The sequence below is a fragment of the Neofelis nebulosa genome, chromosome 10, assembly GCF_028018385.1.
Source record: "Neofelis nebulosa isolate mNeoNeb1 chromosome 10, mNeoNeb1.pri, whole genome shotgun sequence".
Lineage (NCBI taxonomy): Eukaryota > Metazoa > Chordata > Mammalia > Carnivora > Felidae > Neofelis > Neofelis nebulosa.
Genome location: NC_080791.1, coordinates 103,102,932 through 103,115,279, shown reverse-complemented (window position 1 = coordinate 103,115,279; position 12,348 = coordinate 103,102,932). Strand labels below are relative to the sequence as shown.

Here is a 12,348-nt window from a genome sequence, read left to right as displayed (position 1 = left end):
GGACAAATACAGAGCTCACTAGAAGAGAAAACTGATGAACGCCTCTCTTACACTAAGAACGGACAGCAAGTGCTTATCTGACTTCCAAGTCAGCCCTTGTATTTGCAACTCTGTCTCCAATTAGCTGTTTGATCTTATACAAGGCACTTAACCTCTCTGAACCTCAATTTCCTCCTCTGCCAGAAGGGGATCATAATATCTGCCCTACTTAAGAGATAAAGTTAATGCATAGATTAAAACAGATGCAAAAGTGTACAGGAAAGCTAAAAGCACTCGACGTATATATAGTAGCTATTTAAAATCGTAAATGAATGTTTTAAGGAAGGAAAATTTATATTCTATTGAACAAAGGAGCATGAAAAAAAAAAAGCACATTAGCAATCAGCAATGGACTCTGACTGTAGGAAGGAAGATTTCTATTCTCAGTCTAAAAGCAGGCATGTTTAACAAATAGCTGTTACCCTAATTAGGGTTGGCTGCCTGGCTTATTAAGGGGTTTTCATTTGTTGCTTTTTGTAAGTACTAGCAATAACCTTGGAATCAAAACAACAAACATAAGCTCTTTTCAGCACCTAACAAAACTCCATAAGCATTGTTTGGTTGTTCACACAGTCCTGGAAAACGCAGTAGTTTGCTCATAGACAAGCATCCAAATTAGAAAGCAGAAATACTTCTGTAGTCTGGTATCTAAGCGCTGTTGGTGGGATCTCAGCTAAGGGATTTGGAATCTTTAGGGTTCTAACGCAGGGCTGTAAAGGAGGACTTCAATCCTGTTTCATTCCCCGATGCACCAGCAGCCAGGCCAATACTGAGCTGATCCATTAGGGAAAATAACAAAGAACAGAAATTAGATCTGGCAGCCATGGGACCTGCCAATGCAGAAGAGACCTGTGTTCTGATTCATCCACACAAGATGCATGACCCTAAGCAAGTCATTTTTCCCCTCTGGACTTCAATTACCCTGTCTTCGTTCCCTTTCACTAAACAACAATACAGCATGAGTCCATAATCATAGCAACTCAGGGGTGGTGAGGTGGCTTCCAGACCTCTATGTCTGCTCTCACTTCATGGAGTCCCTCTCTTTCTTCTCACCTTTGACAAAACAATAAATCCCTGACTCTGGAGCTTCCTGGGACTGTCTTCAGACTCGGACGGCATAGCAGGGCTAGGGCACCAGCCTCTCTCCCTGAGCTTCTGATCCACCAGTAGACCTTGGCTGACAGTGCTCCCTATATTCACTGTCCCAGCATCATGCCTGAATTGGTCCCCAAGGGGAGTCTCCAGGGAGGGGCAATTTATCTACATGTGACTTCTAACGAGGTGTCTAATATCTTTGAGAATTTCTCTGTGATTTCAAACTCCAAAAGCCCCATCTCCTGTCCTGCCATCACTCAGCAGCATCTGACAAGGCTCATTCCTGGTCTTGCCTCATTTCTGCCTTGTACCAAAAGGAATGTACTTTTTTGAAGTTTTCCTGTATCCCTATTGGGAATTTTGTCAAGGGCTTTGCCCACTGCCACTCTAGGCAGCTCTGACCGTTTTTGGAAGCACAAGCCTTTGTTCCCCGATGCCAAGACATGCTGAAATTGGCGATTCTGAAATTTCACCATTTGGCAGAAAGAGAATTGTGCAAATGGCGAGTCATGAGGTGTGTGTGAGTCGTGAACAGAATTCTACCAGGCAAACCGAACAAATTCTTAGTGGTGATCGATCTCTCCTCCAGAGTGCTGGTTCTCAAACTGGTTCTCCTGGTGCATAAGAATGGCCCAGGGAATTTATTTAAAACATGAATACTATCATCCTGCCTCCAGAGATTCTGATACAGTTCTTTTGTCATGGGGTGCAGACATCTACCTTAGTTTTTTTTTTTTTTTCTTCAAGTTTATTTATTTATTTATTTTGAGAGAGAGAGAGAGAGTACATGAGCAGAGGAGGGGCAGCAAGAGGGAAAGAGACAGAATCCCAAGCAGGCTCCATCCCCTCAGGGCAGAGCCTGATGCGGGGCTCGAACCCACGAACCGTGAGATCATGACCTGAGCAGAAATCAAGAGCCGGACGCTTAATGGACTGAGCCCCCCAGGCGCCCCAACAGCTTCCTTGTTAACAGGCTTCCCAGGTGGGCCCAGGGAGGAAAAGAGGTATACTGTTCTCACAAGTTTGGAAATCACTGCATACTGTATTTTCCGTGTGGAAACTCATATCGCCTAGCAGTGTGTTAAACGATCTATGAGGTCCTGTAATTAAGAGGCCTTGTCACCTTTCGTAGCCCACCATTTCCCCCAAATATTTGACCACAAAACCTCTTTTTCAGTGAAAGCAGATTAGCATCCTGCAGAGTCAGAGCTCCCAGGGATGGGTGTGCCTGAGGCAGTACAGCTCTGAAAAAGCTCAGCAATTGACCAAATGCCAAACAGCCAAGCCATAATCATTCCAAGAAAAGGCATCTCCTGATGACTCACCATCTCGAAATCTGGCTCCTTTAAGTCTGTGCAGACTGGCTTGCCCAAAAGCAATTGCTCCTACTGTGAAAGGGATTGGTAGGGGGTCAGGCAGGGAGTAAAATCCCTCCAGATCGGTCCCTCAGGAGCTTTTTAAAAAAAGACTTTTCCTTCAGTCCCGAAGAGGGTCCAGTGGCTGAGCATCTGTAGTTCTGCTTCAGAAACAATAGTGATTCCACCTCACTCCATTCCCACTGTGATGGCTGCTGAGACCATCAGAAGCCCACTTTCAGGAAGCTCTGGTAGAATTTTAAACCATTATCAGGTAATTATTCAGACAATTCAGTCATCATGAGGCCAGCCCCAGAAAGAAAGCAGAATGAAGCTCAAAAGTTATGGACCAAAATTTCACATTTGTGAGTAGTGGAGCCTATACGGCTATAGTGAAGGGAGGTTAGAGGTTTGTTTCTAGAACTACTGATTTGACCGACATTTGTTTCCCGATCTAGAGATTCAGGGCATGGCGGTGGCTAAGCCAACATGTGATAGGGATATCCAATAGAATAATAGCAAAGGCCACGTAAACTGTTTCCTATATGCCTATATTCTAAGATGATAGAGGATGACAGATGATGCTGCTGATGCTGATAGATGATAGATAGATAGATAGATAGAGAGATGTATTAGCTGATTGAATCCACAAAACAACCTTATGAGTTAGGTACTATTATTGGCCCCATTTTAAGGGGATGAGAACATGTAGGCACAGACAGTTGGAGTGGATTACCAATGGTGCCAAAATGAGGGGCAGAGCTAGGATTTGAGCCTGAGCAGCCTGGCTCCAGAATGCACACGCTGAACTCCTGTACTCTATTGCAAACCCTCATGCAGATGTCTCTGGACCCCTATATTTGGGAATAGTTGGCGAGTTCTGCCTTCTACATCTCTACTTTCTTTCTAACCTTTTAAAAAGAAGGGACAGGGCTTGGAGATGGGACCTACATGGCAGAGTGAGGAGACTGTGGTAGAAAATTCTTGGGGTACTTGTCCAGGCCGTTGCTCCTTCTAAAAGGTATTACTCACAGCCACGGAGGAAGGATGGACTCAGCATCGCCCTCAGCCCCCTCTGGCCTCACCCTTCTAAGCACAGATAATTGGAGGAGGAGAAAGCTCAACCTGAGTTGATTGCCAGGGTTAATCCTCTCTTCTTTCAAAAGGCTCTTTTCTTGAACTAAAGTGGATATCTGTTCCTTGTAGCCAAGGAATCCTGCCTCGTAGTCTGGAGGAAGCATTAGGAAGGACAGTAGGTTTTGGTGTAAGGAGGATATATCCTCAGCTCTCACCCTGGGATCCATCTCTGTTATCATCCCCCATCCATACGTGGATGGATCTCATGCCAGTTCAAGGTTGAGGACTGTCTAGGGCCCTTAAATTGGCTTTGGAAGCATTTATCCTGATGTTACAGTTCATCATTGGTGTCCCAATCCTCCCTTTACATATTACAGAACTGCCGGATTTTTAGAGGCTCCCATAAGATGCTAGAACTACAGGGAACATTAGAAGCCAAATGACTTCTTTCCAATTCGCAGGCAAACAGGCCGTAGTCCCCAAATAGGAAGACAGTCAGTGGTTGGATCAGTTCACTTGATTCCCAATCCATAATTTAAGGCCAAACAGGTTAACTGGCACCTTACCCAGTGGCCCCTTACTTCCCCCAAATACAGAGGAGGCCCCAAACCGAAGATGACCAGATAATCAAGTGAATGCTTCTTGATTCAGTTCTAATTCTTAAAAATGCGTATCTGCCCTTTCTCCCCGCCAAATTCTGTCAGGGGTTTGCAGCCTGAGACAAGCTTCTTCCACTGTTTCCTTTAGAAGTTGTCTTGAAGTTTTCTTAGAGCTTCTATATCTGAACTTCCCCAAATGATGGAGCCAGAGGACTTTAGGGATCCAGTCCAGCTCCTCACAAGTGTGGAGAATGAAATCCTAAAACGGGAATACTTCCAGTCTCTGGGGCTTCTTGATGAGGTCTTCTTAGTCATGAGTGACAAAAGCCCAGCACCCAACATGACTGGAACACACAGATGAATTCACCCCAAGACTCTCAAAACCTCAGGAAATGCAGGGAAGGGTGCAGCCAGAACTTAGGGACAACTGGACCTGGTAACGCTCATGACATCAGGAATTTTTCTATTGTCCATGACTGTCTGTGAATATCAGCTTTGGTCTTTCCACAAAGTAGAAAAACAAAGGGCCTCTGGTTGTGTCCCCACCTCACATGCCCCAGCCTTCCCACCACAAAAAAGATGAAAATCACCTTTTCTCATACCAAGTTAAAAGAAAAATTCCAAGAAAGGTCTCGGAGGTCATATGGCCAAGGGACAAGGCGCCTACCTCAGGGCCAGTCGGTGGAGCCCAAAAAGATGTGGAAATGCCCATGTGAACTCAGGGTCAGATTCCCAGACGAGAAGGGATGCTAGTTTGGGAACACGAAAGAAGAGATTTTTACCACACTAAGATCAGGAGACTCCGAGAAATTCCTGCGACCCCTGGGCTTCGGGGGATCTCTCAGAGGTGGTGACTAAGCAGTGACTCGGGGAAGCAAGAGGCGGCACAGCTGGAAGCAGATGTGTCCAGCGCTGGTGTATAAGCCTTCAGGTTTCCATCCTGCCTGCAGATCTAACTGCCATCAACAAGGCATTGGAAAGACAAGTTTTGTTTGGGAATGTCTTTAAGCTTTATGGCCGACCACCTATGAGAAGCAAGGGAGATGGTTCACTTTCAGAAATACCAAATGAAAGCTGTGCTGTCTAGTTAACAGCAAGTTTGCAACCTACTGGAAATATGGATGAACTACCCTCCCCCCAACAATGGAGTCCCGGGGCGCCTGGGTGGCTCAGTCGGTTGAGCGACCGACTTCAGCTCAGGCCATGATCTCACGGTTCATGAGTTCGAGCCCCGTGTCAGGCTCTGTGCTGACAGCTCAGAGCCTGGAACCTGCTTCGGATTCTTTGCCTCCCTCTTTCTCTGCTCCTCCCCCACCCCTTCTCTGTCTCTCAAAAATAAATAAGTGTTAAAAAAAAAACTTTTTTTAAAACCAAAAAACAAACAAACAAAAAAAACAATGGAGTACCAAACCCTTAGACACTTCACTTCCTGGTTCTTCTTCCCCTCTCCGTTTCTCCGGCTTATTTTCATGGGCTTTGCAATGAGCATGAGCCAAAGAGCAAAGGGAAGAAGGACTGAAAGTCTCTACGTCACCTCAGGGAATGTACATTTGTTCCAGTCAGACTACTCCTTGCCTTGTATGGGCATAGGCGACGTCCAGGTAAGGCTGTAACTTCTGTAGTACTCAGCCAATGAGGAAACGGGGGCGGGACTTCATGCTAGGAGATAAATTGTCTGCTGTAACTGCCCCAGGTGTGCCTGTCCATCAGACACCTGCTCTCACAGGAACGTTGATTAAAGCCTCACTCCACTGTACTCTGAGTTTCCGCATCCCTCCTTCGATTGGGTCGGTGGACTCATTTCTCACGCCATGTAAGCTTTATGCCGGACCACCTATGAGAAGGGAAATGATTCACTTTCAGAAATACCAAATGAAAAAGTGTTCAGAGTTCATCTCAGGCCACTCCAGCTTCCTTGACCTGAGCACTCATTCCCGTACTTCTCCGTCACCTAGACTTGGGCGCTCATTTGTCCTAACCCAGGCTTGTCAAAGCGGCTGACAACGCATAATGGGGTCCTCTTCTCAAACAATTTACACTTTCACAGAGTTAAAGCCCAGTCATATAGAATGCCAGACCACAAAGGGACTCTTAGAATTCTCTTCTTCTAGCCTTTCCCCAGTTTTTTCAGGTGGAGAAACTTGAGGTACAGAATTGGGAACTCCCTTAAGGAAGGACATGCCCCTGGTTAGTGTCAGTCACCACCCAGCCTTCTTTCCATCACCCGAAGGTCCCCAGAAAAGAAAGCCACACAAGGTGATTTCCAGCAAAGGAACTGAAAACAAAGAAAGGGGTTTTGAGAGGGAATCGGGCCCCTTTTTGACACCTCACAAGTCATGCCTTATTGCTCCTGTCCTACCTGCCTCTGGAAGAGCTGTGGCCTTTCTTCCCCCACCTCCTGGACTGGGAAGTGTGGTCCCCAGGACTCCCCTTTCGGGGCTGGGGCAAAAAATGTGAGGAGTGTGTCCAGAACCCAGCAGAGAGGCCATGATACCAATAAGTCCATTCTTTGATAGCTCCTGGAGGACCTGGCTTACGGTATTAGAGTTCTCCTTGGAGGAAACTACCTAAGAAAGGTGAGGGGGAGCATCCAGCTGAGTGCCAGGCATGAGACCAGGAGCATTTGGGTAGGGTGTTATACTCACTACCCACTTCTTGAGTTGGATATCCAAGGTTATCTGCCCAGAAGACCTTTTCTTTTATTCTCCTTTTAGGTATTACAGCCACATTCAAGACTGTCCCACAGATGGTATTTTCTGGTCTAAATAGCCTAGTGTTCCCTATGCATATTTTAACGATTAATCCTCAACTATGTATTTTCTATTAAAATGGGACTTTTAAAATTAAAATAACTAGGAGCGCTTGGGTGGCTCCGTTGGTTGGGGGGCCGACTTCGGCTCAGGTCATGGTCTCACGGTTCATGAGTTCGAGCCCCGCGTCGGGATCTCTGCTGACAGCTCAGAACCTGGAGCCTGCTTCAGATTCTGTGTCTCCCTCTCTCTGGCTCTCCCCGCTCCTGCTTTCTCTCTTTCTCACAAAGAATAAACAAACATTAAAAATATTAAATAATAAAAAGAATCACAGTTTGCTTTATTTTAATGACTTCCACACAAGATATAGCAAGATGTAAGGAAATACTAATACCTATTTATAACCAGGTAACCTTCATATTATCAACATTCTTTAAAAATACTTAACTTGAGGTGCCTGGGTGGCTCAGTCAGTTAAGCGTCCAACTCTTGGTTTCGATTCAGGTCATAATCTCAAGGTTTCATGAGTTCGAGCCCTGCATTGGGCTCTGCGCAGTCAGCACAGAGCCTGCTTGGGATTCTCTCTCTCACCCTCTCTGTCTTCTCTTCCCCCACTTGTGCTGTCTCTGTATCTCTCAAAATAAATAAATAAAACTTAAAAAGATTTTTTTTTAATATGTAATTTGGGATACCAGGTGGCTCAGCTGGTTAAGCATCTGACTCTTGATTTCAGCTCAGGTCATGATCTCACGGTTCATGAGATCGAGCCCCACATTGGGCTCTGTACTGACAGTGTGGAGCCTGCTTGGGATTCTCTCTTTCCCTCTGTCTCTACCCCTCCCTTGCACACACATGCGCTCTCTCTCTCTCTTTCTCTCTCTCAAAATAAATAAATGAACTTAAAAAAAACTAATATAACCATGTCTGCCCTTCCGTACATAAGTGGATACCTTAGGACATTTTTCTTAACTTTCCCTGAACTCTCTCTATAGAGGACAAGTCCCATATACAACACTGGGGCTCTGTGGCCACTAGTCCTTAGAGACAGCTCAGTTGGCCCCTTCTTCTTAAACAGCAACCTTAACTGCCTGCTTAGAATCTCATCAGAAAGAGCATAAGTTGTCTCCTTAGACCTAGCAGCTCATTCTCTTAGCAGTTCCTTTCAATTCATGGTGTACTCCCTGCCTTCTGGAAGATTCCAAGAGAGCAAACAGCTCTTTGGTGCACTGCTCTCACTCACACAGACCCAATGGTGTCTCTTCAATCAGGAGGTAACTTCACATGACCAATCGGAGATTTCTAGCTCCTTTCTTAGCTTTTGCCTTTTGCCACTACCTGTAACACAGTCAACATGGGAGCTATTTATTAACTGTCCGTCTTTTGGAGCTATGCATTTTCAACCTGGGTTTTAAGAACCAGACAAGCCACTATTGAATGGATCTAGTATTTCTTATGATGATTATAATATGCATTTTAAATCATCCTGTCTTCTAGAAATACACATAATGTCTTTGGAGATTTTAATGTGTTTTATTTTACTGTAGGTGAGCTTAAATTTAGTATCCTTTGTACTCGTTCTCCCTGAATCTTTGACCGGTCCTCCAGCTGCTTCTTCCAATTTAAAATCCCATTACTGGTATTCTTCACCTTTCAAAATTTCGCGTTGCCCCACTTTACTTTTACGAAAGACCTGTATTCGCACCTGCTTTTGCTACCTGAAAGACATCCAAAGCGGATCTTCACGTTTACAAAAAAAAAAATGACAAAAGGTGACAATAGCGTTCAGCATGCACCTCGAACATGGAGAGTGGCCCTGCCACGATCCCTCTCCAGGAACCACACTCAGCCTCTCAGCATCAAGCCGCCACAGCTCCGAACAATGTCTGTGAGCATCTCTGTGCTTTGTCTCGATTTATTTTGTGCATCTGTTAGCAAGATGTGTCCTAAGGTATCAGAAAAGCCCAAGAGAGGTTATTTTGGGCTTGCTGAGAATGCTGAAAATTTTTTTCCCTATAAATTAATGGTAATTTTTTTCTTTGCTTTATGCTGTTTTGGCTTAAGAAAGATTTCATAGGAAGCCTCTGCTCTCAGATAGCAGGGCAAAGCTGTACTGCAATTCCGGGGGTGACACAGCATTCTGGAATCATGCCCTGTTTGTAAGATACTGTCAGCCTCCCTCTTCTCTCCCACGATGGTTTACATCATTCGTACACCTGGGATCTTGGTTTTTATTTAATCCAAGGGACAGGGAGAAAATAATTTTAATTCCAGGAATAAAGATCACATAAAAACAGAAAATGAAGGGCTGGGTGGCCTGTTCCCTTCTAGTGCCTTGCATTTGACTGAGACACCTGTAAGTTAGAGAAGTGAGGATCAAGAACCAACAGACTCTGGAAGTCTTCGGACCCAGGCTGAGCTGCTGCAGACACAGCGACCCGGTACGGGAGAACCTTCTTGCCCACGTGTGTATGGAATACAGCAAGGCTCTGCCTCCCTGAAGTCAAAAACTGTAAGAACATAGGGGGTGCCTGGGTGGCTCAGTGGGCTGAGCGTCCAATCATGTTCATGTATGGAATAGAGCAAGGCTTTGCCTCCCTGAAGTCAAAAACTGTAAGAACATAGGGGGTACCTGGGTGGCTCAGTGGGTTGAGCGTCCAATCTCGCGGTCTGTGAGTTCGAACCCCACGTCGGGCTCTGTGCTGACGGCTCAGAGCCTGGAGCCTGCTGCGGATTCTGCGTCTCCCTCTCTCTCTCTACCCCTTCCCCACTCATGCTCTGTCTCTCTCTCTCTCTGTCAAAAACAAACAAACATTAAAAAAAAATTTTTTTTTAACTGTAAGAACATAGAGTCGACATCAATGATAACAGACACAGCAGATACCATTACGGGAAGTGGGAAGGATATCAATTCACAAGTGGGTTCTCAGCACACGTTGTGATGTGTGAGGGCTGGAACAGGCGGGGAGGAAGGGAGAATGGGGTATGTTTCCAGGCAAGAGGAATGGGACAGGCATGTTATGGTGGGCATTTTCCAGTGATTCCTGCGAGGCACCTCTGTGAACTTTTAGAGTGTGAAGAATACTTTGAGGGGGTCGACTTTATTAATTAGACCACTGAACTATGACCTTCATGTAATCATTAGCAATAAATGTAATCTCAATGTTGAATCCTAACTGAGGACGTAATTCTAAAGTGTTACGGGAGTGACGAGTTCTGATACTGACGGCGGCATCTCACTTCCAAATGCATCAGAAAATAAGGTGGGTCGAAGGATGACTTGATCGATGGGTAAATGAACAGATTATACATATATATGTGTATATATTATACATATACACATATATATGATAAAGCAAAAATAACAAAATATTAGCGATAGCAGAATCTAAGTATTGGACATAAGGAGTTCACTGTACATTATTTTCAACATCTCTGCGCGATAGAAACCTTTCGTAGAAACGTTTGCAAAAACTCATTTTGTTTCATAGTCACAGACCTGTGACATGGGTCACGTGTGGATGATACACAGTGAGCGTGCTGGGAATAACGAGCGTCTAGAATGCTGGGGCTGCTGAAGAGGTAATTCTCAGGACTTCCAAGTGGGAAATGCTCAGGACCACTCAGCTCATTTGAGAACTTTCCTCAGGGCTTCCTTCACTTCCTGGTTCCTCAGGCTATAGATGAGGGGGTTCAGCATGGGGATCACTGTTGTGTAGAACACAGCCACCACCCGATCTTCCTGCAAGGAGTGGCCAGAGTTGTCTCTCAGGTACATGAAGATGAGAGTGCCGAAGAAGAGTGACACGGCTGTGAGGTGGGAGGCACACGTGGAGAAGGTCTTGGCCCGGCCTCCCGCGGAGGGGATCCTCATGATGGCCACGATGATGAACACGTAGGACACCAAGATGGCCGCCATGCAGGCAGGGATGACAAATATCGCAAACACAATAATGACCACCTCCTGGGTGTAGCTGTCCCCACAGGTCAGCTTTAACAGGGGAGGGAGATCACAGAAAATAAAGTCCATCTCATTGGTTCCACAGAAGGAGAGGGTGAAAGCCGAGACTGTCCTCACCGAGGCACTGAAGAGACCAGCACTGTAAGCCCCAGCCACAAATCCCAGACGGGCCTTCTGTGTCATGACGGTGACATAAAGCAGGGGCCGGCACACGGCCACGTAGCGGTCATAGGCCATGATTGCCAGGAGGTAGCAGTCGATGGAGCCAAAGAAGGTGAAGAGGAAGAACTGAGCGGCACAGCGTGTGTAGGACAGAGCCGCCCCGTGCTCCAGCAGCATGGCCAGCATCTGGGGGACTGTGACGGATGAGTAGCAGATGTCCATGAAAGAGAGGTGACTCAGGAGGAAGTACATCGGGGTGTGGAGCCGGCCATCCACGCGGATCAGGACGACCATTCCTGCGTTCCCCAGCAAGGTGATGAGATAGATCAACAGAAAGAGGAGGAAGAGAGGGAGAGCCTGTTCAGGACAGTCAGTGAATGCAGTAAGGAGGAACTGGGTCGTGGAGGTGAGGTTCTTCTCTGCCATGACACCAGAGGTGCCTGAGAGCGCTAGGATGAGAAGCCAGGTAGGAAGCTGTAAACAGGACTGAACCGTATTTCTAGCTTAAGTCCACGTACTATGGACAAAACACAGCAGGTGCTGTGTGAGCTTCAGAGGTGACTATTCTCAGCCCCTCCCTTCAAGGGAGCGCAGAGAAACAAGAACCATCTTCTATGTCCAGGAAGCCAGTGCAGGCGAACATCGCGGAATAGGATTACACATTCCCCCACCTTTCTCACACGTTAGCTGCGTGAGCCCCCTCGAGTCAAATAACCCTTCTGAACCAAAATTCCCCTGTCACTCCAGGAGGGGTTGGTCCACAGGGCCCTGCCCACCACGGGAATGTCTGTCTCAGGACTCTGTCTATTTCTCTGCAAGATCACACACAGCTCCTCCCTTATCGCAAACACTTGTCATCACTCGCCTGCATCAAAACAACAGCTGTCACTGACAGTTCTCCCCGGCTTCAGAAGTACTTCTTGCCAATTCTTGCTCTTTGTTGTCGCCAGAGTAATATGTCTAAGGCTTTAATCTGATCGTGCCTAACTCTGCTGTTAGAATCCAGCCATGGCGTCCCGTCTAGGATAGGATATTTTGCAGACACCTCAACATGTCGGGGAAAGCCTGCCATGGGGTCCCCCCCTCCCTACTTCTCCGTGTCACTTGCTTTCTTCTCGCTCTTCACACCCTCAGCCACCCTCCCCCATCACACGTCTCTCCAGCCACACAGGATCATTTGCACACCTTCTCTAATCCCCATGCTTTCTCTCATTTCTGTGCCTTCCACAGGCCACCCCTTCTGACAAAGCACCTTGTCTTTCCATCCCCATAGGGCAGATTGTACTTCTCATGGAAAAGTCTCTCTTGAGTCT

General features: G+C 46.4%; 1 protein-coding gene across 1 annotated transcript; it reads right to left on the bottom strand.

Annotated features, from left to right (window-relative positions):
• Positions 1-10,540: 10,540 nt before the first annotated feature.
• On the bottom strand, positions 10,541-11,491 carry LOC131488873 (olfactory receptor 9Q1-like). Its single transcript, XM_058690719.1, has one exon. The coding sequence runs from the start codon at positions 11,459-11,461 to the stop codon at positions 10,541-10,543; it is 921 nt and encodes a 306-aa protein (XP_058546702.1). The 5' UTR covers positions 11,462-11,491.
• Between the last annotated feature and the right edge of the window lie 857 nt (positions 11,492-12,348).